Source organism: Ruditapes philippinarum, unplaced genomic scaffold (assembly GCF_026571515.1).
Source record: "Ruditapes philippinarum isolate M1 unplaced genomic scaffold, ASM2657151v2 ctg1694_1_1_1_1, whole genome shotgun sequence".
Taxonomy (NCBI): domain Eukaryota; kingdom Metazoa; phylum Mollusca; class Bivalvia; order Venerida; family Veneridae; genus Ruditapes; species Ruditapes philippinarum.
The window spans coordinates 60,272-88,121 of NW_026852494.1; the positions used below are offsets into that span (position 1 = coordinate 60,272).

The following is a 27,850-nucleotide window of genomic DNA, read 5'->3' on the forward strand; positions in this document are numbered from 1 at the left end:
TGGCCCGGTTCTATACTGGTCAACATAGAGCTTGGTCAAACTGGCCCGGTTCTATACTGGTCACATAGAGCTTTGTCAAACTGGCCCGGTTCTATACTGGTCACATAGAGCTTGGTCAAAACGGGCCCGGTTCTATACTGGTAACAGAGGCTACTTACTTTCGTCTCTAGCAGTGTAACGGCTATACAAGGTAGCTTTTTTTTAAAAAAAACTAGTAACGGCTTGCGTTGGCATATCTTTTTCTAATTGGGTGTATTAAAATTTCGAATTGACAAGTCTCTCTCTCCTCCTACCGCCCGCCCGCACCCCCGCCTCTCTCTCTTTCTCGTGGGCTACAACACTCGTTAAAAACTGCTTTGAAACTTACTCGATCAAATAAAATTTTATTGTACACACAAAAACATATCCTCTATATTAATTAACTGATTGTGTCAACTTAGTATCAGATTACAATTACGTAATAAAGGTATAGATAATTTGTATGATAAATATTGTCACTAGTTGTTCAAGATAAACAAGTTGTACAATACTCACAAGAGTTCATATCGACCGCGACTCCGATACTAAACAACAAAGGTTAGAGATAGTGATCAGTTTATATTGGCTTTAATATAAAATACATTAAAGGGACTTGAAATAAAGGTAGGAGATTTCAACGATTTATATGTTTACATTTACGATTTCTGTGTATCTAACTCGGGCTTTCTGAAACACGGTGCATTAACCATCTATTACTGTAGTGTTATTATTATTATTATTATTATTACTAAGTTTGTTATACTTAATAATCATCACTTATTAATAAGTTTTGTCAAATTACAGGGTTACTTGAGGCGTGTCAATATCGTGCAATAATGTCGAGCGAGAACGAAAATGAGGCATTAATTGATGAGATTATAGAGTTGCTGAATAATCCAGACTTCGAGTCGCCGGAAGTGATATTGTTGTTAGGAAGCAGCGGTGCTGGTAAAAGCTCGTTAGTCAATACCATAAATGGGGTTCTCACTGGCAGGTACTATGCAATCGCCAAACAGGGAAGTGGTGAAACACAGTCCGTTACTCTTGATTTATTAAGGTAAATATCTTTCAGTCGTTGTTGATGAAATGACACTAATTTCCATGAAAAAATATAAGGGTAAATAAACTACTTAAAAATGGCAGAATACTTGTATGCAAAATTAAATATTATAACTGACACTTGTTTGCTATTCGGATCGGAAAGTACGTCTCTCTCGGGTACCTTGGTACTGCATAAAAATCAGCCCTTTGGACGGATAATCAAATGAGCCGCGTCACGACAAAACCAACATAATGTGTTTGTGACCAGCATGGATCCAGACCAGCCTGCGCATCCGCTCAGTCTGATCAGGATCCATGCTGTTCGCTTACCAACACTATTACAAGTACAGTAACAGATAGCGAGTAGCATGGATCCTGATCAGACTGCGCAGATGCACAGGCTGGTCTCGATCCATACTGGCCGCAAACGCAATTGGTTTTGTCGTGATGCGGCTCAAATTCGATTCGCAGCACAGGAAATATTCTTATTAATGTTTTATCTTTGAGGTAGATACGAAAATTGTGGCGTGAAACTACACAGAATAACTGATGAAAATAAAAGACAAAAGATGTCAGCCGTGTTGTCAAAGTTACCACACATTCTTGATTGTGCAGGCCTTGGTGACGAGAACACACCGGAAATGCGTGAAATCATCGAACTTCTTGTCGGGGGTAAGTTAGCTAAGAGGGTCTAGAAAAACATTATGTTATTGGATTCATATTTCTAAAACTATGCGTGTTTATGCTGATACTTATGTATGATGTGCATTGAATCTTATCTTAATATATTTACCAAAAGTTAAAAATAAAACAAGCAACTAGTATATGTTTAAACCACCCCCCTCCATACTAACATACAGATAAGACATACATATTGGCAATCAAACTATGCTGATAAGACAAAATTATGTATATGTTAGTGTTCTTGTGTGCTGTTTTACAGAAATTAGAAACTTCGACTTGAGCGAACTTTGACACATAAATTTGCACATGCGCTTTCGTGGGCTGCTTGTGAACTTTAATTAACAAAAAATGACGTCAAAACGTCAACCTACATTAATTTTGCATTTATTTATAAAGGATATACATGCAGTTCAGCTTTAAATCTACGTCTTGGCGAAAAAGATACTGCACGTGTAAAAGTAAAGTCAATTCATATTTTTGTTACGAATGTAGAAATGTTTAAATTAATTTGTGTGCCTATTCACTTTCTTTTTCCGTAGACAGAAAGTGAAAGTACATAATGGTTTTCGAAAATACGTTTCGTGACCTCGTGTTAACATGTTACATTTAGTGTATACATGTATAAATCATATCAGATATTATTGTTTGATTTCGTTAACCTGTCGATTGCATACTGATTATACGGTCAATGTACACAATACATTAATCTTCGATAAATGTTTGATAAATTTCGTGAGATGTGAGTTGTAAGATGTGATTAAATTTAAATTCTCATCGAAATAATTACACTGACTGCTATAGCCAAATAGCTGTTATACAGAAATTAGAAAACATTCTCATGTCGCTATAGTTCCCGTTGAAGTTTTAATTTCTGTAGAACAGCATAGATGAACACTGACATATAAATGGTGTTTTTATGTTATAAACATGTGCCTTACAAAATTTTCTTGTCATTATACGACAAAGTAATGCCGATGACAGTGATAACAGAGATCTGAAATTTACAGATACAAATTATAGATTCGGCAGGGATATATAGTTACAGTATAGCGACGAGACTGTTACGTGGAAATATCATGACTTGAGGCGACATCCGAAGGTTTTTCTCGAGGCCGTAATGTTCAGTCGAGTTTGATTCATCGCATAATAAATGCCAAAATAATCTTTCAGTGTATAGACGTGTCGACAAATGCTTATAATTTGAATTTCGGGCGCCCATTTTGAAAATAAATTTGCATAATATTTTCTCAAATAAACATATTGACTAAGATTTTACTTTAAAACTAAATACAAACTTTCTTGGTACTTTCATATTAATGAACATATCGCGTTTGCATTGCTTTTAGTAACTGGGTACAACGCGTTACGCAGATCGACATAAACCAGTCTTTACTAAAATTCAATAAAGCAAATATTAAAATCAAAGAGACATAATGCCCTGGAATTCATTGTAGTATTATACCTTATCGGTGATCCTATGTTGTATGTTTGTATTTTAGTGAAATCAAGAGATTTAGACCTTTTTGCACCCATTATAAACACGCATTTTACAGAAATGTGAAATTCGGTTTTCGCTTAATCTTGCACACTTCGCTATTTCTCAGTTAATACGAATCACCCTGACATAAAAATCGATACCCAACATTGCACATATCTGTACTATGTTTGGTTCAAATTTCAGAGACCTATCTTTATTAGTATCTGAGAAAATTTGATTTTATACGTGCACAGTTATAAGATTTGTTAAGTGACTAATAAACAAATATGATTATAATTTCAAAATGCTGATAATAAAAATATGTTTACAACTTCCCTATACTGACTATACAAATATGTGTAACAAATAGGTTTACTTACTATACAATTGTTAACAACCACCCCTATACAAATATGTCACACCCTCCTACCTCCATAGTGACCCTGTAAGTATGTTTTTAAAATTCACCTGAACTGAAAATACAAATACATGTACAAGTATACTCACGATCTCCCTATACTGTGAATGAAAATATGTTTACAATTCCACTTAAGATATTGTGCATATGTTTGTTTGTTTGTTGTTTTTTACGTAAAACTGATCTGGAAAACCAAAATCATTTTAAAAAAAGAGACAAGTGTTCCTTTTGCAAATGTTGTGTAAAAGAAATGCTCCACCACCTTAAATAAAAAGCAAAAATTAAAAAGTACAATAGTTTCAATAAGAGAGTTCAAAAGCAAAACATGACAACTTTTAACACATTTATAATATGTCAATTTTATTAGGTTACATTCGACCAGGAACATGCATGGATGCAGTAGTGCAAGAACAAACACGACGTGGCACAGGGAACCTGAAAGGAATATTTAAGCCACAACCGGCATGGAAGGTCTCAAAGATTGTATTCTTACAGGGATGCATAGATGTTATACCTGGCAATATGATCCAAGGCTTAAATGAGGTTCTTATGATGTACGATCCGGTCACGCTTGTTAGGAAGTGTAAATATGTCCTTGTTTATAATTTTCTTTCTTTCTGATATCATGTAAAAAAATCTGTGTTAGTTACATATTTCTGCGTTACTAGATATACATGATGTACACGGTGATACAGCCATTGAATACGATAAGTCATTGAATATGATTCAACACCCAGTAATTATGACTGACATTCTTTTATTGACTGCTGTTTAAACCAATAGTATTGCAGATGTTTAGATAATATATATTATCATATACCGTGCATTTTCTTGCATTTTCATCTATTTCCTTTGTAGACCCTTGTCAGGTTTTCGTATTGGTGACAAAGTACGATCTGGTCAAAGAGTCAGATGTTCATTCAGTCAGTACCAGCGAGGGGAAATTTATTAACAACGAAAAGTTTGAGCAAAAGAAACAGGAAATTGCTAAAGCATTTTGCAGTGTCGGTTCTACAAATTATAATATGCTCCATTGGATCAACCTTACAGACGACGTCGAATTTACTGAGTCAACAATTCCCACTAAAGCTCTGAATCTCTTGAAGAAGATGGTGGAACCTGGAGCTCCTAAAATGCCAGCACCGACATTCAGAGAAAAAACTGGAAGATTTTGTGTACCAGATGTATCATGAAATTCGCAGAGAGTCCTTACACCAGATACATCAGCATAATGTTAGTTTGGTACACATTGTAGGTTTTTTCATGGCGGTCATTTTGGGGATTATTTGGCTCTTAAGACGAGACCCGGAAAAATAAGTTTTAGATGTGAATAGTACATTACTAAGTACTGATAACTCTGATAATTATTATAAGGAGAAGCAATATTTGCATATATGGAGAAAACGTTTAAGTTTTGAATGAATGTGCAACTTATTTAGATATTATTATTATTATTCAATTAGATCTAACAGTTATAAAAATGTTTTTTTCTTTTGTGATCAATTCGTTTGTCTTTCCACACATACCTACATCCGGAATCTACCTATGAACTGGCACGCCTTTTACGGAAGGCAGTCGTGCTAAGACGCTACAGCGGGTGATACCACTCATTGACAGAAGTAACCTTTTCTCCATTGATATAGTAATATAGTTATGTCGCTGATAATGAATGTATTATTTCAAATATTTGTCCGTAGTTGTACCTAAAGGGATATCTATCAAAGGACATTTAACAGTTCTAAACATTTAGTATTTAACATATAGGAAGTGTTTTTAGATTGCAAAATGGCAAAACGTAATACTACTTCAGCACGGAATATTGCAAGGACATTCTCGTAAATAATGATATTGAAATAAATATTTTGATTAGATAGTTTCTCTTTGGATTTGTAGTATTTTACGTCGCACTGGTAATGTACATGTCAGATGGCGAATTTCCTGCTTTACCTCCCCTCAGCTCTGTGCATTATTTCACCACCGACGTTTTGTAATCTAGCCGGACTATCAAACATGAAAAATCTAAATGCACTGGCGGGATTTCAACCTGCAGAGTTAAGGCGCAAGTGGTTTAAAGTCAATGTTCTAACCACTCGGCACGGACGCCCATGTTAGTTATTCATATACAATTTGTAACTATCTATATTACATTAAGTCAAAATTATATTCTCAAATATTTTATTGACTTGCACACATTGTATAGATTGCCATATTGACTGTGAGGAACGTATTTAAACAAAGAAGAGAACAGTTATTTCAACATCGTTAACGGTTAACTGTGTGTGTGCATAAAAATGATTATTGCATTTTTGTTCTAAATGGCTTAGTTTCAAATTGCATTCCTTAAAAACAAAATAGTTAAAGGCTTCAACGAAATGATGGCTTCGTCGTTCAGCACGACATGTGCTTGTGTTATTTTAGTTCTTTCTATTCGGCATCTTTCTAGTTGGGTGGTTCCAGTATTCCTAACTTCTATGTTGTTGAATCACCCTAAGGATATGTGGCCTGCTTTTTAAATTTGTCTTGTGACGTCATATCTGTGATATGCAGGCTTTATAACCTCAGATCCCCTTTCACAATTCCATTTTATTTAGTTCCGCCCATTGTTTTCTCGTTAAGGGCACATGCATTTTTTACTTGGGAACCATATGCCGCTTTCATGGAATGACAGTAACGTCTCACATTGAAGGTTCCATGATACACATCTGCGGATATTTCAAAATTCTAAATTTACCAGTTCATGTTAAATGTTGAATTTCGCTTAAGCCGGTGCTAGGGGGCGTGTACGGTAGTTTGCACTTGACAGTACCGTCCATGAACAGGCTCAATTAAACCGAGTCTGCAACATTTTAAATTTTACCGTGTTGGGCTCTCTTTAGGGATTCTTATTTCTCTCTTTTTTTTGGGAGGTTCTAATATAATATGTCAATAAATAGCTTTTCAATTAATTTAGATTTCACTGTTTCTCAGAATGGTACGTTAGTCGTTTTTTTGTAATGTTTAACAATGAGAAGATAATATGAATCATGAAGAAAAAAATGTGTTGTTGCCAAAATAGATGATCATATCTTTCGGACGGGCTTGATTGCCTGATAAGGTTATGCAACCTGACACATGTATTCGGTGAGCATAGCTGACATGCAAGAGCATTCTTTCAAGTTTTTCGCAGACGAATTTTGAATGCAATGTTAGCAAAATAATTGTGGACTGGTTCCCTTTATCAATTTGTATATACGAGGGTTGTTCAAAAAGTAATAGGACTGCAGTTCTTCTGTTCACATTTTTTAATTTACGTGTGCAATTTTACAAGATAATATTATCGGAAAATATCCTCTATATACAGTGAAAAAATCAATAAAATATGTTTAAAAATAACGAGTCTATGAAAATTTCAAATAACAAGGGGTACGCGACCCGGCGCACGCTAACAGCACAATAGATGACGTTTATGACGTCGTAAAATAAAAAAAAAATGTATCAAGCGTCATCCCTTCTGAAAGAATTCTCCCTAGTGTTCTAGGTATCTAAATCATATAACCTTGACCAGACCTCATATGTGGAGATGAAGCGAGAAAGAAAACGATCACATTCTTGTTCCACTCTCCGAGAAAAGAAAGCCCGATAGCCGGCCACTCTCCGCTTTTTCTTTTCTTCTTGTATCTTATAGTAATCAATATAGATTAAACAGGCATGAACTTATAATGTTATGAAAAAGCGATTAATAGAATTATTTTACACATATCATCGTATGTTCTTAAAACAATATGACTATGTAAGTAAAATAACAATAGTTATCAACTAAAAAGTATATTTTCCTACTAGGAACAGCGTATCATTTTTAAAAGAAGATCGGGGAAAATATTAATAATTACCGTTTAACATTATAACATTAATTTATTGATAAAACATATATCTAGTTAAATGAAATAGAATTTTGTTTGAAACAAATCATTTAGGCAGAACTGAATCAATAGACCCGATGCAGAAATCAAACATGCCGGACAGTTCGTGGACTGTTTACCGTTTGTAGCGCTTTTTTTATTTGACGTCACTAACGTTCCGTCAATTTCCCGTTATCATTCTCATCCTTTCCTGTTTGTGATTTCGTATGTGCAGTTTTTGAGTTGTTTGCGCAAGCTGAGAACGAGTATCCTGGTAGTCGATTAATTGTACTGTGTTAATTTTATGTTTTCATATGTATCTGAAGGAGTATCGCCAATTTGTTGGCAAAGTTTAACGATCGCACACATTTTCAGTTTTTTAACGAACGTCAAATTTCTACATTTTACGTTATGACCACTGCTGTTCAAAACTTGATGATTTAGCCATTTCATGTCTGAATGACGTCAAATTTGGGCATAATGTAACTTAAATATATTAAATTGTGTTGGTGGAATAAATGGGGGGAAAAGAAAATAAATTATTAATAAAAAAGAAGTTCAACTAAGCTTTAATAACCTTTTTATGTGCTGCGCCGGGTGCGTGTTACCATGGTTATTTAATAACACAGGGAACACAAGTTAAGCATAAGAATTCAATATTTTTATGTTAAAATTGAAGAAAACATTTTTCGATCGCTGTACATATAAAAATATTCTAAATTGAATTGAATATGAAGATGCAAGACTGTTAGTCCTATTACTTTTTGAACAACCCTCGTAAATGTAAATACCCAAAACCGGTGAAATATGAATAATATTATAATACATAGTAAGAGTCAGCAAATGATATCAAACAGCTGATTTTATTTTGTTTTTCCATTAATTCGTGAAAACCACAAAAAGAACGGTTTGTGATGAGTTCGCGAGGTAGGCGATGTTTTTGTGAATACATTGAGAGAAATTTTGGCTATTTTATTTCAGTATACTCATATGGAAGTGTCATCAAATCACAGAGATGAGCTATGGTTGAAAAATTCATTCTCTTTCAATATTTTTCAGAAGTTTGCAACATTTGAGAAATTCAGCGCTACACGATTTAATAATATGCACACTGTCGTTAGACTTACCTGAACTATATATCACGTTATTGCATTGATATATGATGACAAGGTGCATGCATGATGAATTGAGCTCATCCTTAGTTTTAGCAGACACCTCATCAACATGATCAATACATATTGAAATAAAATGATGACAATGAAAAATGATTGACAACCTTATTAGATAAATAAAACACGCTAAAACGTGATTTAGCGCAAGCAGCACACTGGCAATAACAAAAGTTATCACATCTTCAGAGTAATCACAAGAACTCTAGGACATTTGAAAAATCGGGCTAAAATTTTATAGCCGAGGCTTTTTGTTTGCAAGTTTGCCATTATTACATGTATTATTAGATAATTATGTATGACAAGGATGAGGATCGCAAAAGAACAGGTCAATATGTGAGAATAAGCGAACAATTTTGAAATTTTACTTAAAACTACCAGATTTTGAACAAGAGGCGCTAAAAAAATGGACTATAAATTAGTTTTTGACACATAGTACAACATGTAAGGCAAGTTTAATCATTAAAGTTTAATTTAGGACTTACAACTCATCATTTAAAGATGATAATGACCATTTTTGACGAATGTTTCTGTAGTCTATACAAAAGTTTTACTGATGAACTCCGTGACAGTTATCACAAGAACTCATGGCAAGTTATCATAAGTTATCTCCATCCATCGTGCAACAGTTCCTCCCCCACGTTGATACCGGGTCGCAAAAACATATAGGAAGTGTATTTACTTTATTGTACTTAATGCAAAATGGCGGAACGTAATACTACGAAAAGTTAAAAGCTCGGAACATTTTCAAGGATTTCCTGTATATAAAGGTATTAAGATAAATATTTTGATAAGATAGTTACTCTTTTTGTTCAGCTTAACGTAGCAGCAACACTATACATGTCATATGGCAACTTTGCTGCTTCACTCTCGCCTCCTTTCCCCTCCCCTCCGTCCATTATTTCAGACACGAGCGACTACCGACGAACGACCACCGACGTTCTGTAAGCTAGCCGGACTTTCAAACATGAAAGAATCTAAAGGCATTGGCAGGATTTCAACCTGCAGAGTTAAGGCACAAGTGGTTTGATGTCAATGTTTTAACCACTCTGCACAGACACCCGTGTTAGTTATTCATAAACAATTTTGTAACCTTCTATATTACATTAAACTTTCATAATAATGCAAATGAACTTCTGGAATTTTTTAATGACTTACAAACTTGTAAACGATGCCGTTTCTACCATGAAAAACTTATTCACTCAACGAATTGAGCAAGGATTTCTACGACGTTACAGGTAAACTATGTATAGGGATAAAATTGCTTACATGTATTGAATTTTGTTCTAGATGACTTATTTTCTGTTTCAAATTGCATTACTTAAATAAGGTTTACATCGCTTCGGTGAAAACTGTCTTAAGTTGCTGTTAGCTTTTGTTTGACTTTTTATATATCAAAAAATTTGAAAGTGAAAATTTTGCCCTTCAGTTGTAAAAGTTAATCAAAAGAAACATTTAAGAATGACATAACGATCATCAGAAGTATATGAAATGAGATATTGGTAACAGTACACTTACGTATAGTGGGTGGAGAAGGAAAGGAAATAGAAATTACGGTTTCTCTTACGATAAATATAAAACTGTTATATCATAGTCATTTATGCAAAAGTAGAATATTTAAACAATGTTAGTTTTACTACTATTGGATCGTTGCATGCCTATCTACCTTAACCAAGTTTGTTATGAATATCACGGGCAAAATATCAACAGATATATCATGTTTATATTAAATTGTATACGGTTATCATCTTTTGCACCTTCTCAGGTATATTTTAAACCTGCATATGTTGATGATGTACTGGACCGTGAACTTAATACGACTTAGAACATAAAACTTAACATAAAACACAATTATGTAGACAGAATGTTATATGCCCGATAATTAAGTATTTAATACCAAATATGTTTGATAGCAGAAAACTACGGTGTTCCATTAGGACCAGCGCGTTTTCTCATAGAACGAAAAGCGCGAAAAATGACAGTACTATGGTGACAATACGACAGTACGATGACGAAGCATGACAGAACTATGATGACAGTCAATCGTACTGCCGTACTGTTACAATCGTACTGTCACCATCGCAATGTAGTACTGTAATTTTCATGCATAGAACCCGAAGTCAATCTCGTTCTTACGTATCACGAGATACTATGTCGTGGCCACGAGATAATTTAGTGGTGCGCACAAGACACTTTGTCGTTTGCACGAGTACAGAAGTCATGGCCACGAGTGGGTAAGCCATGCGCACGAGATAATTAAGTGGTAAACACGAGATATTATGTCGTGCGCACGATATACTATGTCGTGGCCACGAGTTACAAAGTTGTGCGAACAAGATGATAAAGTGGTGCACACGAGTTACTATATGTTATTACGTTCTGGCCACAAGTTACTAAGTGGTGCGCACGAGACAATAAAGTGGTGTGTATGAGATACTATGTCATGCGCTCGAGTTACTAAGTCGTGAAACGAGCTCGGGTTAGTAAGTCGGGTGCACGAGATAATTTAGTGGTGCGCACGAAATATTATGTCGTCGCCTTTTCTAATAAACGGACAGTTGTCAATGTAAACAATTATCTGTCAGTTTACAGTTTATAGAAAACATGACAACACAAAATAAATATAAAAACTGTTGTTTTATTGGTGTTTTTATCGATAAAAACATTATCCTACTCTTAAGATTTTTTGTGAGATCTTGTGCCAGTTTTTTAATGATGTTTTATGCCTCCAAGTACGATTTCTTAGACTTATATCTAGTTCTAAATGCTACCGATTCGATCTTTTTTCTTCTGTCAATTTGAAATCATTTTTTGAATTTCTGAGGGTCATGTTGTGTCTTGAGTTTATATATATTCAATGTTATTCTTTGCTGATTGTGATTAATTATGTCATTTAAACTTTAAAATATTTTGTGTGCAAGGGACTATAGTTCATTCAACGTCTTCAGCCATCTTGAAAGTCACTGAGAGTTTATTACGTCAATCTGCACGTGCGCTAATTCACTCGCCCATTATGGAAAAATAATGCAGAGTAGCAAGGCGGCCAAAATTGCATAATGACCTAGATCTTGCCATATTGGCTCTGAAATACCCTAGATTTTGTTACATAGGTATTAAAGTTTTATATACACGGCTGCTGTCAAGTTATGAAGAAATATCACTTTTACTCTGAAATAAAGATGCTTGCTGTATTATAAATTCGTTATATGAGCCGCGTCACGAGAAAACGCGGCTTTTTAAACACAAGGAGAAAAACACACACCAAAAAAAATATATTTTTAATACACAAAGCACAATGAATTACTAAATAAGCACTGCAAAACATAAAAGTAACAGTTTTAAAACGCTAAAATTGTTTAAGCAGAGGATTTATTACGAATGTAAATAAAACACAAGCACGAGAAAGTTTTTAGGTTTTTATTTAACGACGAAACGATTAGTTAATTATAGATATTTTAATTTTAATGCACTGAATGTTGGGAATAAGGAATGTTCCCAATTAAATGTGTGTTCACACTATTTTATATATTTATATAAAAGAAATTGCCATATGGACTTATTAATACACTAATTTGTATGGCCCTTGTGTATAAAACAAGCAGCTTTTAAATTATGAATATATTGTTTTGAAATTTAAATTTATACATCTGGCCGGGAACCAATATTTCCGTAATTTCTGAAGGTGTAACCGTTGAAATATTCTCTTCAAATGAATCCACGAAATCCAGGGTAGCACTCCACGGTTAATTTCAAGTTCCTGCCGTCAATGTCCAACGAGCAGTACGTCTAATAATTCAGATATTCTAATATTAAACTACAGAACATGGAAAAAGAAAACACATTTTGTCGAGAACATATATGACATAAGATTGCAAATCTACAAAGAAATCATCCCATCTGCAATGGACCTTTCCAGTGTTTACTTTCTAACTTGTAATCCAATTGCTACACTCAGATAATACATAGTCACTGGTTGACCTGGTTTGCACAAAAAACACATGGTTATGTTTGTGATACTGTTTGTTAGCAGTTGACCTCGAAATGAATGGAAAAGCTGTGGCTAAATGTTCCGCTATAAAAAAACTAGAAAGGTCCATAGGCAGGCAGTCAAAAAAGTTTATTTATTCCGTTGAAGCCCAAAATCTACAGTGGCTCGAGACCCAAAACAACACATTACCCCCTCTGGCAAAAAATACCTGCAGATATATACAGGCTAAAGGAACACCGTGTCTGTTTTAGCAACTTCCTATACATGCAAACTATCAAAAAGAAACTGGTGGTTAACCTTTTAGAATTTTTGCTACTGCTAAAAGTTTGTAGCTCCCCCCCCCCCGCTGTAAAATGACTTACTGTGCATGCTGTTTAAAAGCAATGTTTACAAAAAATGGCGGCCTTGACATCTATAATCAACAGCATATGATTTCTGGCCATGTTTTTGAATTTGCCAGTGATCGTATTTGATGTCACAAAAACAAATCAATCATTTAAACCTTTTCCCTTATATAGAGGTGTTTTGACAGCTTTTTGCCCCCCCCCCCCCCCCCCCCCCCCCCCCGTTTTTTGAGGCCTCAAACAGTGAAAAAATGCCCAATTTAGACCCCAACACTGTGTTTTTATTTGGGAAATGTTGTTAAAAAAAGTGACCACTTTTCGGCGCGACACTCCATCAAAATAGTACATCAGGGGGTTGCCAGAAGGGGGATGTGCTCCCTTCTGTTTGAGGGTTTGAAAATGGCCTCATGATGATCTCAGGGTAACTAGTAACAGACGCTGAAAAGCCTTTTACTCTATCAGCACTTTGAAATCAGTTTTGATGGAAAAAAAACAATGCAAAATAGTGATTTTTCGAAATTTTCGTTGCCATGGTAACAAAAAATTACGATTGAGCATGCTGTTACAGAGGCTATGGTCCAGTCAACATCTGTGCCAAGTTTCATCAGCATTGAAGCATTGTCATAGTTTCATAGCAGTTTGAACTTGCAACAGGAGGCTTTTCAATGAAAACGGCCATTTTTCACAATATGCTCATGGGGTAAAAGGTTAAATCCAGAATGTTCAATATATCGCTTGCCATTCGAAGCTGTGGCTTACATTGCTGTGGTGTGCTACCTATAAAATAGGATTAAATCGCCGCGTAGCATTGTATCCTCACACCTTGTGCTCAAGGAAAATACCGAAGCGATACATGAGCTATCTCCGAAGGGGCAGGACGTGAAGTGGTTGCACACTTTGTTCAAGCGAGCGAATTGGTTGCAAACTTGACAAAATGGCGAAAACGACGTGATTTTTTGAAACGGGTGAACGAATTTTTGCCAGGCAAGTGGGTTTCTTTGTTATTTTGAAGTCCATTAGTATGTCTGTTCCATAATGCAATATATATGCCACACTCGGTCAAAGGTTTCAACATCCTAGATTCTGTTTTGACGAAGTTATTGAAGATATAAACTGATCATGTAGATATTTTGAAATTTGACATGTGACTGTTCTGGCCGGTTTTTCTCCTAATTTATTCATATTTGGAAGTTTTGAACTGCATTTAACAATAACAAAATATGTTTCTGTCAATGCTGTACAAACGGTTTAGTTCGCAAATCCGAAAATAACGTTCAATTCACAAAAATATCTTGTTCAAGCACATTTTGGTTGCAGACTTATACTTCAAGCATTTTTGGTTGCAAACTTTTGTGTCAATAATGTGGCATGCATATTTTTAGCGAGGAATAACTTATCTTTTTTTTTTAAATAATTAGCAATATTAAGGCAATTATACCCGTTCTTCTAATAAAAAATATCTATACAAATTGTGCATGCGTGCAGATATATCCTAACACAGGGTCTTTCAAATAGATATATAACACAATATTCTAAATTGAAGTTCAGTTGTGTTTATCTTCATTATTTTTTCTCCTCGATCTACTCCTTTTCTTTTTACAAAGTCTTAGGACATTTTTAGCTCGACTATTCGATAAGAATAAGTAGAGCTATTGCAGTCACCCGAGCGTCGGCGTCGGCGTCAGTGTCGGCGTCTGCGTCGGCGTAACCACTTATGTTAAAGTTTTTGTAATAGTTCAAATATTTTCAAAGTCCATTGACATATGGCTTTGAAACTTTTCACACTAGTTCACCATCATGACCCTAACCTGTAGACAGGAGGAGGTAACTCTATCAAGCATTTTGACAGAATTATGCCCCTTTTTAGCTCGACTATTCGATAAGAATAAGTAGAGCTATTGTAGTCACCCGAGCGTCGGCGTCTGCGTCGGCGTAACCACTTATGTTAAAGTTTTTGTAATAGTTCAAATATTTTCAAAGTCCATTGACATATGGCTTTGAAACTTTGCACACTTGTTCACCATCATTACCCCAACCTGTAAACAGGAGGAGGTAACTCTATCAAGCATTTTGACAGAATTATTCCCCCATTCGACTTAGAATTTACGTAAAAGTTTTTGTAATAGTTCAAATATTTTCAAAGTCCATTGACATATGGCTTTGAAGCTTTGCACACTTGTTCAACATCATTACCCCAACCTGTAAACAGGAGGAGGTGACTCTATTAAGCATTTTGACAGAATTATGCCCCATTTTCGACATAGAATTTACGTTAAAGTTTTTGTAATAGTTCAAATATTTTCAAAGTCCATTGACATATGGCTTTGAAACTTTGCACACTTGTTCAACATCATTACCCCAACCTGTAAACAGGAGGAGGTAACTGTATCAAGCATTTTGACAGAATTATGCCCCTTTTTCGACTTAGAATTTACGTTAAAGTTTTTGTAATAGTTCAAATATTTTCAAAGTCCATTGACATATGGCTTTGAAACTTTGCACACTTGTTCACCATCATTACCCCAACCTGTAAACAGGAGGAGGTAACTGTATCAAGCATTTTTTTACTATCAAGCACTAAGAATAGTCGAGCGTTGCTGTCCTACCGACAGCTCTTGTTCGACTTAGAATTTATGTTAAAGTTTTTGTAATAGTTCAAATATTTTCAAAGTCCATTGACATATGGCTTTGAAACTTTGCACACTTGTTCACCATCATGACCCCAACCTGTAGACAGGAGGAGGTAACTCTATCAAGCATTTTGACAGAATTATGCCCCTTTTTCGACTTAGAATTTATGTTAAAGTTTTTGTAATAGTTCAAATATTTTCAAAGTCCATTGACATATGGCTTTGAAACTTTGCACACTTGTTCACCATCATGACCCCAACCTGTAGACAGGAGGAGGTAACTCTATCAAGCATTTTGACAGAATTATGCCCCTTTTTCGACTTAGAATTTATGTTAAAGTTTTTGTAATAGTTCAAATATTTTCAAAGTCCATTGACATATGGCTTTGAAACTTTGCACACTTGTTCACCATCATGACCCCAACCTGTAGACAGGAGGAGGTAACTCTATCAAGCATTTTGACAGAATTATGCCCCTTTTTCGACTTAGAATTTATGTTAAAGTTTTTGTAATACCTTAAATATTTTCCAAGTCCATTGACATATGGCTTTGAAACTTTGCACACTTGTTTACCATCATGACCCCAACTTGTAGACAGGAGGAGGTAACTCTATCAAGCATTTTGACAGAATTATGCCCCTTTTTTGACTTAGAATTTATGTTAAAGTTTTGTAATACCTCAAATATTTTCAAAGTTCATTGACATATGGCTTTGAAACTTTGCACACTAGTTCACCATCATTACCCTAACCTGTAAACAGGAGGAGGTAACTGTATCAAGCATTTTTTTTTACTATTAAGCACTAAGAATAGTCGAGCGTTGCTGTCCTACCGTCAGCTCTTGTTATGTCTTGGCATGACTAACTGTAAAGGACAATAAGAAAAAATAGCAACAAACAGCTTTCATTATTGATTTTTTTGAGATTTGAAATAAATTTGATTATATAGTAGATAAAAACTATATTAACATTGACACAAGGGCATTATTCACATGTTTCTTTAAATTGTTCCTTATTATTGACCAATCGAAACATTTTCCAAATTCCCTAACTCGAACAATGACTTTAAGTAGTTTTGTCACGTATCAGTCAATGTAATGTAAATAACCAATCGTATATCATTTATATTATATATGATCTAATACAATGTAATCAAAATCATCTTTACATATGATGTACATCAAATCCGAAATATTGAAAACAAGCATGTACGTCATTTTAACTTTTGGTTTGTAAAAATATTTTAAGTACATTTACATACTTTATGTCTAAAGCAACTGCTGATCTTTACATACGAAACAAACAAATTAAAATTTCTTGTGGTTTTGATAAACTTTGGAAATTTTGCCGAATAACATCGTATGTGTGCACATGTCCTTATGTTTATGATGAAAATAATTCACTTAAAAACAACAATTCTCTCACATACGTTTGTTTTCTATGTAGTTTTCATTTGCATTTTACATATGATGACATATTTTAGAATTGAAGTATCAATAAATATTTTTCTATATACTTGTACTATTATTTTGTTTGCAGGCTTTTACTGATGATTATAGTATTGAAAAGAGAACCATGTAATTTAAAACATAAAGTGCATAATTGTTGTAAAAGAAGAAAGTATAAATAACATTTATAACAAAAAGAAGTAACAGAACATGGATTTCAATAATTGCCATTGACAATAGGTTAATAGATATAACCTTCTACACTGCAAAGTTTTACAATGGATTTCAATAGAATAAGAATAAGTTTACAACCAAAAATGCTTGAAGTATAAGTCTGCAACCAAAATGTGCTTGCACAATATATTTTTGTGTATTGAACGTTAACTTCGGACTTGCGACTAAACCATTTGTACAGCATTGACAGAAACATATTTTGTTATTGTTAAATGCAGTTCAAAACTTACAAATTCGAATAAATTAGGAGAAAAAACGACCAGAACAGTCACTTGTCAAGTTTCAAAATATCTACATGATCAGTTTATATCTTCAATAACTTCGTCAAAACAGAATCTAGGATGCTGAAACCTTTAACCGAGTGTGGCATATATATTGTATTATGGAATAGACATACTAATGAACTTCAAAATAACAAAGAAACCCACTTTCCTGGCAAAAATTCGCTCACCCGTTTCAGAAAATCACGCCGTTTTCGCCATTTTGTCAAGTTTGCAACCAATTCGCTCGCTTGAACCAAGTGTGCAACCACTTCACGTCCTGCCCCTTGTCTCCCGTCATTAAGATTTTAAGTCTGGTACCAGTTAGGACATAAAAAGCAAATATTAATCGCGTGGTTTCTAGTGTTTATTCTGTTCTTCTTATTGAAATGAGCCTGTTTTATTTCGCTGAAGGTTATTTAATGTTAATAATTTCATAAAGTTAGAATATGGAACAACAATTATAGCCTCTACATACACATATTTTCAGTGTGAATCGAATTACATGGGAATAAGAGTTGCACAAATACATTCGTAAGAAACAATTTCGAGAAAACACACTTTCTTTTAAATAAGTAGAAAAAACAAAAAGTAATTTATTTAATATTAAATTTAACGAATTAAGATGAAGTACTGGCATTGGATTTAGAATATAACAATTTACTTTAAACATATTTAGAAAGAATAAATAAATATTTAAGTAAAGAACTTTGACTTACTCACAGATGAATCAAATTTGTAGGAATATGATTTAAACTTAAGCAGTACTTAGTCAAATGAATAAATACCCAAATTCTGCTCCATACTCCCCATCAGCTAATATCTGGTATGATTTATATAATTATATACATGTATTGTGTTAACACAAAGTCACGTGATATAATTTCCTTAAATCAACCTTTACTTTCATTTTTGTCTACTGAAATAATGCCCTTTTTCTACATTCGAAATGAAGAGTGATAAATTGACATTTTGTGTTGTCTTTGACACGTGCAGTATCTTATTTCACCAGCACGCGGCTTGAGATCTGAACTGCGTGTATTTATCCTTTATACATGGATACATATTTAATGTAGGTCGTCATTTAACTTGATTTATATTCAAAATGACACAGTGCAGGCATGAGCAATTTTATGCAAAATTTCACTAAATTAAATTGAAGTCTCAATGAAACATAAACCGCGCGCGTCAGAGCATGTAGTTAAAGGGGAGTTATGTGTCATGTGTACGGTATGCGCGGCCACCTTAAAGTAACCCTGTTTATATGTTTTGAACGTGCATCATTTTGTCTCTCTACATTCCCTCACATATACAAATTTTGTAAATAGTAAATATTGAATCTACGGAAGCCAAAATTGTACCATCTTCAGGAATGTACGATTTTTACGCTATGATCATTACATTTTAATTGTTTCAAACCTGAATTGATGATTCATTTTTTTTTATACTTAAACCTGTTGTCTTTTTGTTTTTGGCAAAAGACAGTTCATTGTATGTTTGGAAACACAAGTTTATTCTGTTTTCTACATATACCGGCAACTTTTATAGATATCACGGTCACTGGTTGGAGTCTGAATCGTTTTCAGCCATAGATTCAGTTTGTATATTTGACAAAAAATGTAAACCGCTCTAAGACATTCCTGAAAATGAAGGACTTTTTAGGCGTGCTGATTTAATAGCATGAAACAGAACAGATAACGATTATATGTGAATATGTGATAATTATCAGAGGAAGGCGTGGAAGGTATTTTGATCATTGAGTCGACCTATGAAGTAAATTTCTTACCGTAGTTCACGCAAGAAAACTTCTTGTAAATGACTTTGCACAGACACGCTACTTTCAGCCGAAATATCGAACCTTAGTGGTCAAACACGTATAAAGTTATAATTTGTAATGATGGTTACTTTGTAATTTTCAATGAGAAGTTTTCATCATTATGTCTCCAAAATGTTTGGGAGACATATTGCTTTTACCTTCGCCTTCTGTATGTCTGAGCAAACATTTTAGGTTTAGGGGCTATATAACTGTAAAGAGAACAAAAGAGAACAATATGGTCATTACTTGAACAAAGGGTGCATGGGCTAGTAGCCCTTAAGCAGATAAAAGAAAATAACAAAGAAAATAGCCCCTAAACCTCCGTCCGGTCAGCAGTCCGCATTTAGCTTGTCGGCCTTCACAGGCCAAACTACTGGTAAGATTTCAACCAAACTTTACAGGAGTGAGCAGTACTTTACCTTATTGGCACATCCTGTGCACAAAATGGCCGCCAGAGCTAAAAGTAAAAAAAATCTTGTCCGGCATTCACAGGTCAAACTACTGGTGGGATTTCAATGAAACTTCAAATGAATGATAATTACCATCCCTAGTTGTGCATATCGCCGGCATGTTCTGCTTCGCTGCAGAAAATGGTTGCCAGAGCTCCTGTTTGGCTATCGCAGGTCAATTTGCTGGCGGAATTTCCACTAAAATTCACAGAAGTGATCTGACCCATGTATAGTTTGTGGAAAGATATGTTTTGTCACAGAAACCTTTCTAGTAAATTTCTTTTTGAATTATCACTAGATAAATAAGCCAACAAAATGTTCAAAATTTTTATTGGTAGGTTACATTTTATTTTCTTGTTAATAAACTGACCGATTGTTGAAAATTTGCCTGATTGTCGTTTATACAGAACAACAAAAACAGCAAGAATTACAGAATGGACAATACTGAGGATTCGACAGTTAACAGGCGCGAGGAAGGTAGGTTACATAAATATATATATATTTAGGAAATTGATATCAATTGTGTGTTCGATGCCTGTTTATTCATTATCAAAACCAAAAAAAAAAAAGTAAACGAAAAATGAGATCTTAATATATATTATTGGTTTGACTTGTCAGATTAGTTTATGCAAGACGCTTTCAACGCTCTTGGTCAAATTTATTCGGATAAGTTTGTCCTTAACGGATTTTATCATTGACATCACTTAGAAAAGGTCCAATTAAATGTAAGTATATTGGATGCTTCAACGTGTTATATTGAAATTTATCACATACTTTTGCCGCTTTTGTGTATCAGTAGAAACATTATTGTATGGCCAAACATATATTTTGACGTGACGTCAATTGCGTTATACGTACAAACAGTGTAAAGACACTCTAAATGTTAGCGTTACAGATGGAAAGATTATTCTTTTGCATTTTAGCCAGACTCTGTTTTGGGTATAAGATAAATAGAATATTATATTTGTATAGGCTCGCATAATATTATTCAACTCGTTCAATAAATAGTATTTCAGTATCCTCTATACATTGGATGGTCACGTGATACGAATTATAAGCAGAGATTGGCTGATAATCATTGATATAGAACAGCTGCATTTATTGTACATTACGATAATGCAATACAATATTTTTTACTACAGATTGTTTGACACATGTTGATGGAAATAATCATGATCTAACTTCTGACTCCAGTTTACCTGTACAAATAAAAGAAATACAAATGCAGATGTCAGATAGTAAGTAAATAAAAAGTCATTTTTTGATGTATATATATATGTCTCGGTTCAGAACTGTTCACTATTAAGGGTAGATGCTGTGAAAGCGGCCGGATAGTTCAGTCGGTAGAGCCGCGGTACGGTTTTCCGAGGGTCCCGGTTTCGAGTCCCGGTCAGGCTGCACATTTTGCTCACCCTGTGACATTTGGCGCCCAACGTGGGGCCGTGATGATATAAGCTCCGAGTCCTATTCACATTGGTCTCTGAACCCATTAGAAATTCGAGGACGAATTTCAGTATAGCGGGGAGGGGTTATGTCACGGTTCAGAACTGTTCACTACGTAGGGGAGATAGTGTGTAAGTGGCCGCAGATTCTTCTCATCCTGTGACATTAATAGATACCGAATTCGATTAGAAAAATGAATCGAGTTAAAAATTAAAAAATGTCCTCATGTTGTGATGTTCACAATGAAATTAATGTTGTAATTGCCATGTAATATAGATCTAAGTTAGTTAGTCATCATTAGTTATAATAGTGCTCTGAAGATAATGTTCTAATATAATCTTATGTTAAACATTTATGCGTGCGTATTATTTTCCATTACAACAGCTGTACCAGTAGAATCTAAACCAAGACTAGATGGAAAAAACCTTCAAACGGAAAATGCCGAGTTGTTAGCAGATATAGTTAGACTGTGTGAAATATCTGACCCTAAGAATACCGAGGTTATACTTCTTCTAGGTAAAACAGGTGCAGGTAAAAGTGCTATTGTAAACACCATTTACAATGTTCTCACAGGAAATTATCACAAGATAGCCAAACAAGGTGCTGGAAAAGCGCAATCTGTTACCATGGAAGTGAACAGGTAAATCAATATTGAGTGAGAATTAAAAAACCAAGAACAATATCAACAAAACATTGACATAAAGATTTTTTCATATAAATGATTAAAGGGACAACACTGCTCTACAAAATAGTTCGGTGAAAAGGTTAGATAACTGCAATTACTTGATTTACATTACATAAGTATTTATTATTCGGCGTTGTCGTGTGTTCCTCTCATACTATTTATTGTTGTTGGATACATAATTTTCGAAACCTGCATTTTTATATTTGTTTAGAGTTCACAAAGTTTTTATTATTCAGATTTGACAACTGCGGTATTTCAAAACAAACTTTAGCAGCAATCAAGGATGAAACTAGGAGGGATACAATCAGCACAATCTTACCAAACTTACCACATATAATCGACTGTGCCGGTCTAGGGGACGAGAACTCTCCTGCAATTCGTGAAATATTAGAGCTTCTAGTAGGCGGTAAGTTTAAAAATAAGACTTGTCACAGACATAAATATGATTGGTCCGAAAACTACCTGCATGGATTTAAAAAAGGAAATGAGCCGCGCCATGACAAAATCAACATAATGCATTTGCGACCAACATGGATCCAGATCAGCCTGCGCAGTCTTACAAACCAAGTAGAGAAACTGATAGCGAACAGCGTGGATCCTGATCAGAATACGTGGATGCGCAGGCTGGTCTGTTAGCGCAAACGCATTATGTTGGTTTTGTCGTGACGCGACTCAAATGTAACACATTTAACCCTACATTATGTCTGAAAATAAAACAGAATGAATGATCTTAACACATATCTTTGAATAAATTTTCTCCAACAGCTAAACATATACAGAGAAGAAAACATGCATTAATTAATCAAAATCACATAATTATATAAAGATTGGATAAAAACTGTATGCAACAAAAAAAAGCTTTGAAGGTACTGATGTTGGTTGGAACTACAAAATACTAGTAATCAGGAGTTTGATTTTTGCAGGGTGTTTTGCTTTGTATTGTGTCGGTTTTTAAAACCTGATGAATATTTTAGTTCTGTGCAAGTTTCTTCATCTATTTTAATATACCGAATATATCTCACACACAGAAAAGTTTATCTGTTAATCTAACAGGATACATTCCACCTGACACACTTATAGAAGCTATGCAGGAAAAACAGAAAGAATTGGGTGTTGGAAGTCTTAAACTTATATTTCCTGAAGCATCTCAGGCTTTGAAAGTATCGAAAATTGTCTTCGTTCAGAGCGCCACTGACAGTATGCCCAAAAATCTTCTTGAGTGTTTAACTAGTGTTCTTCGAGCAATGGACCGCGCTAAAATGAAGAGGAAGTGTAAGTGGTCAATTATTATTATTGTTATTATTATTATCATTATTATTATTAGTATTATTAATATTATTATTATTAATACCCAGTTCAAAGAAAAATAAGTTATTTGAAGCGTATATTTGAAAAGCTATATATAAATTCCGTGAAAGTCACGAGAATACGTAAGAAAAAAATGATAAAACGAACCCTAAATTGCTAACTGTATTGGGAAAGTTGCTTCGTGCCCAGGGCAAAACACTTTTTTGGTCATGTTTGTTTTTTTTTTTTTATGTTTTTTTTTGTGTATATATCTTAGTAACACGTGTATTAAAAGCGTGATGACTCCGTCATTTTGAAATAGATTCGATAGCAGATAATATTTTAGAAATGTTTGCTGATTTTATATTGCACGCCTGCAAGTATAGGTTAGAGTGCATATTGGGTGTTCTTCGTAAATAAGAAAGCTAAAAAGGAGCGGAGCTTGCGAAACGACTGTAGCTTTCTTATTTACGAAGAACATCCAATATGCACTCTAACCGGCTAAGTGCTCCGACCACTTGCGTTTTATAATATAAAACGTCCAGTTTATATAAAATCTGTTCTATTAAGATTTGAAACCTGAAAATTTGAAAAATCCTCGTCGGTGATTGGCTTAAAAAAATTGGCGAGCACTAAGTAAATTTGTAATCAGAGCCCGCCATAGGCCATGTCATGATTATTCCTTGAAATTTTACCTTTATTTACATTTATGGTAGCTCATTCGAGATCCTGTATGTTATATATTTTTATCCAACAGACACGGCTGAGATTTTTCTTGTGATCACAAAATTTGACTTGGTTAGAGATAACAATCTTTCGTTGAAACTGTCTGGAGACTATGAACCATACGATGAAAAAGACCATTTGATGTTGGATATTGACCAATTCAAAATATTTGAAAAAGACCTAGCATATGAACTAAATATGATTGGAGCCTTGGATATGGATACAATTCGTTGGATCAGCTTTACTGATAGAATAACAGAAGACAACCTGTGTATTAATTTTAATGCACTGAAGTTCCTTAGACGAATGATTGAGCCAAGTCCGACAAAAAACAAATTTGAATCGCTGGTCCTCCCTTTTTCCAAGTACATTGCAATATACATTTATATGTTCGTAAAAAACATCCGCAATGCGATTCAGCTAGCGTTGATTGTTGCTATAATTGTTGTTGTGATAGGTGTTTTGTTTATGTTGCTCACAGCTCGTATTTAAACTTTTGTACTTAGATTATTTGATATGTTGTATAGTGGGTCTCAAATCTTATAGCTTGAGGCTAACAATATGTTGACATTGGGATTCAGGTGTATCTAGTAAAAAACTTGAAACAAAACCCTATCTGAAACCACTTAGGCTTGAGTGTAGATACCAAGTTTGTTCAAATGTAAGCCCTTTGGTCACAACTAAAGCTTAGATATTTGGCATGAAAAATATCTTGGTCTTTCAAATATGTTCAAATTATAGACCTTGGGTTAAAATAAGTTTCCTGCGGATCGGTGCCATGTCTAGTAACCTTCATTTGTGTAAATTGTGCCTATTTGAATATGCAAGACAGTTATTTGAGATCAGGCAACCTTGATTTGATCCAGTTACCTTGTTCATTTTTCAATATGAGCTACAATTATAAAATTTGAAGTTTATGCAGAGTTCCAGCGACCTAATTTTTGTATAAAGAGCTACAGCTACGAAATGTTGACTATATGCATAGTCTCAGATATAGCATCGAATTTGACCAAGCGACTTACTTATTTGTATTGATAATAACGTATAGCCTTACAACCACATTTTAAGATGCAGACCTAATTTTTTGACCCTGCGACTTCACTATTTGTATTTATGGCGGCAGCTATGGAACTTAGTGTATATGCACAGTCCAAAATGCTGTATCAGTTGACCTACCTTTGCACCAAGTGACACTCTTTTGACTCACCTGAACATTATATGTCTTGCACAGACATTGTTTCTCCGGTACTCTTTGGCCCTCTTGTTTCGGGTGTATCTGATTTAAGAATTTCAGCCTTTAAGTGGACCTTTGTTCAAAAATATACTTATTGCGCATGATCAGTTTCATGTATAGTCAGCGGTAGAATAAATACATGTTTGTGTAATGTAATTATTTTGGGAAGCCCACTTAATTCATAAATATAGGCTAAAGGCTGGTGATGAGGGACGAATTAATTTTCAATCTAATAGGAGGAGGTGATGATAAATTTATCCAAGATTTACTCTCAGAGGGATATTGAAAGTTCACTGACGCCGTAAACTGATGTAGACCATGCAGCAGCTCTTGGAATTGCAGACATTTATTCTGGCTCAGCTGTCAATTTATAGCCCAACATATTGTGAAAAAAGAAGAAAAAAGTAAGCTTGTGGAGGTTTTTTTTTAATTAATGAATATCTAAAGATTTTTCTATTCCAAACCATATGAGAATCGACCATTGCAGTAGGCGGAGCTTGATGTTCAGATTAAGAAACTGCAATTTGATTTACAGAATTATTTAACTTAATAGATATTGTGCACAATGTCAAAATATATAGATAAGTGGAGCACAAATTTGTAAACCTTGCGGTGATGATTCATTGAAAAGTACATGAAGGGATAGAGTGAACTATACAAAACACAAAAACGTGAACATTATTTAATTGTACTGGAATGGGCTGCGCAAATAGTGGAATTGACTGTGCAAGTACTTGAATGGGCTGTGCAAGTACTGGAATATGCTGTGCAAATGGGCAGAGCAAATGCTGAAATGGGTTGTGTAAATACTTGAATGGGCTATGCAAGTAACGGAATGGGCTGCGCAAATACTGGAATGTGCTTTGAAAATACTTGTATGGGCTGTGCATGCGCTGGTATGGGCTGTGTATGTACCGGCATTGACTGCGCAAATACTTGAATTGGCTACGCAAAAACTTGAATGGGCTGTGCAGGCACTGGTATGGGCTGTGCAAGTAGTGGTCTGGGCTGTGTAAGTACTGGTATTGGCTGTGCAAGTACTGGCAGTTGCTGTGCAAATACATGAATTGGCTTTGTACGTACTGGTATGGGCTGTGTAAGTACTGGTATTGGTTGTGTTAGTGCTGGTATGGGCTGTGCTAATACTTGAATGGGCTGTGCAAATACTGACATTGACTGTGCAAGTACTGGTATGGACTGTGCAAGTACTGTAATTTGCTGTACAAATACTTGAATGGACTGTGCAAGTACTCGTATGGGCTGTGCAAAAACTGGCATTCGCTGCTCAAAAACTTGAATGGGCTGTGCAAATACTGGCATTGACTGTGTAAGTACAGGTATGGGCTGTGCAAGTACTGATATGGACTATGTAAGCACTGGCATTGGCTGCACAAATACTTGAATGGGCGGTGCAAATACTTGAATGGGCTGTGCAAATACTCGTTTGGGCTGGGTTAGTACTGACATTGGCTGCGCATAAACTTGTATTGGCTGTGCAAGTACTAGTATGGGCTGTGCAAATATTGGTTTGGGCTGTGAAAGTACTGGCATTGGCTGGGCAAATACTTGAAGGGGCTGTGCAAATACTTGAAAGGGTTGTGTAAGCACTGGTATTGGCTTCGCAAATACTTGAATGGGCTGTGCAAGTACTGGTATGGGCTGTGCAAGAACTGGAATGAGCTGCCCCAATACTCAAATACTGGAATGGGCTGTGCAAATACTGGTATGGGCTGTGCAAGAATTGATAAAGGGTGTGCAAGGACAGGTATGGGCTGTTTAAGTACTAGCATTTGCTCGGCAAATACGTGAATTGGCTGTGCAAATTCTGGTATGGGCTATGACAGTACTGGTAAGGGCTGTGTAAGTACAGGCATTGGCTGCGCAAATACTTGACTGGGCTGTGTAAGTACTGGTATTGGCTGTGTAAGTACTTGTATGGGCTATGTAAGTACTGGTATGGGCTTTGTAAGTACTGGCATTGGCTGTGGAAGTACTGGTATGGGCTGTGCAAGTACTGGCATTTGCTGTGGAAATACTTGAATGGTCTGATAATTGTCACATGAATGTTCAGTATCACTTTTACTTACCTATAATCATGAGATAGTTTTATATAAATCAGTTAAGTGTATCGACAGCTGAAAATTACACTTAAAATGATTAAACATAATTCAATGTATATCATGGGTTATTTAAACAGTCATTTTAATTAAATATATTTGAAATATATTGTTTTATATATACTATGTATATTTATAAATTATTTCAATGAATGTTTGTTTGTTTGTTTCATTTTACGCCTTTTTCCAACAGTATTTCAGTCATAAGGGCGGGTAGTTTCCTGGAGAGTTACACCACAGACGCTTGGGGGTCAGATCCTGTCCCAAACGTGATACGCCCCTGTCAAATCTAGTTTAATATTTAAACACGCATAGGACATCTATTACAACGATAAAAATGGTTTTCAAACAATTTGTACAAATATGGAAAAAAATACCGTATACCATCAAGTCTCAATAAAGTATACTTTATTGAGACTTGATGGTATACGGTATTTTTTTCATATTTGTAAAAATTGTTTGAATATATGTATATGCATGTTGACTTAAATATTGACTTACATG

General features: G+C 34.9%; 2 protein-coding genes across 3 annotated transcripts; both read left to right on the plus strand.

Moving 5' to 3' along the window:
- The first annotated feature begins 472 nt into the window (after positions 1–472).
- On the plus strand, positions 473–5,511 carry LOC132714896 (uncharacterized). 2 transcript variants are annotated; one of them, XM_060697825.1, is made up of 5 exons: positions 473–576; positions 823–1,075; positions 1,571–1,731; positions 4,006–4,221; positions 4,497–5,511. In XM_060697825.1, exons 2-5 carry the CDS (start codon positions 855–857, stop codon positions 4,829–4,831), a joined length of 933 nt encoding a protein of 310 aa, XP_060553808.1. In that variant the 5' UTR covers positions 473–576; positions 823–854; the 3' UTR covers positions 4,832–5,511. The 2 variants fall into 2 exon arrangements, with proteins under 2 accessions (XP_060553808.1, XP_060553801.1); XM_060697818.1 differs by having other exon boundaries at positions 488–642.
- Positions 5,512–9,351: 3,840 nt separating this feature from the next.
- On the plus strand, positions 9,352–27,499 carry LOC132714935 (uncharacterized). Its single transcript, XM_060697868.1, has 7 exons — positions 9,352–9,455; positions 20,262–20,331; positions 20,997–21,092; positions 21,682–21,937; positions 22,219–22,388; positions 23,036–23,254; positions 24,027–27,499. Exons 2-7 carry the CDS (start codon positions 20,289–20,291, stop codon positions 24,485–24,487), a joined length of 1,245 nt encoding a protein of 414 aa, XP_060553851.1. The 5' UTR covers positions 9,352–9,455; positions 20,262–20,288; the 3' UTR covers positions 24,488–27,499.
- The last annotated feature ends 351 nt before the right edge of the window (positions 27,500–27,850 follow it).

Bases quoted from the DNA above. Each gene is read 5' to 3' on its own strand.
- LOC132714896 (XM_060697825.1), top strand. From the start codon at position 855: ATGTCGAGCGAGAACGAAAATGAGGCATTAATTGATGAGATTATAGAG. The intron at 1,076-1,570 runs GTAAATATCTTT...TCTTTGAGGTAG, and splicing joins GTTACTCTTGATTTATTAAG to ATACGAAAATTGTGGCGTGA. The intron at 1,732-4,005 runs GTAAGTTAGCTA...CAATTTTATTAG, and splicing joins CATCGAACTTCTTGTCGGGG to GTTACATTCGACCAGGAACA.
- LOC132714935 (XM_060697868.1), top strand. From the start codon at position 20,289: ATGGACAATACTGAGGATTCGACAGTTAACAGGCGCGAGGAAG. The intron at 20,332-20,996 runs GTAGGTTACATA...TTTTTACTACAG, and splicing joins AGTTAACAGGCGCGAGGAAG to ATTGTTTGACACATGTTGAT. The intron at 21,093-21,681 runs GTAAGTAAATAA...CCATTACAACAG, and splicing joins ACAAATGCAGATGTCAGATA to CTGTACCAGTAGAATCTAAA.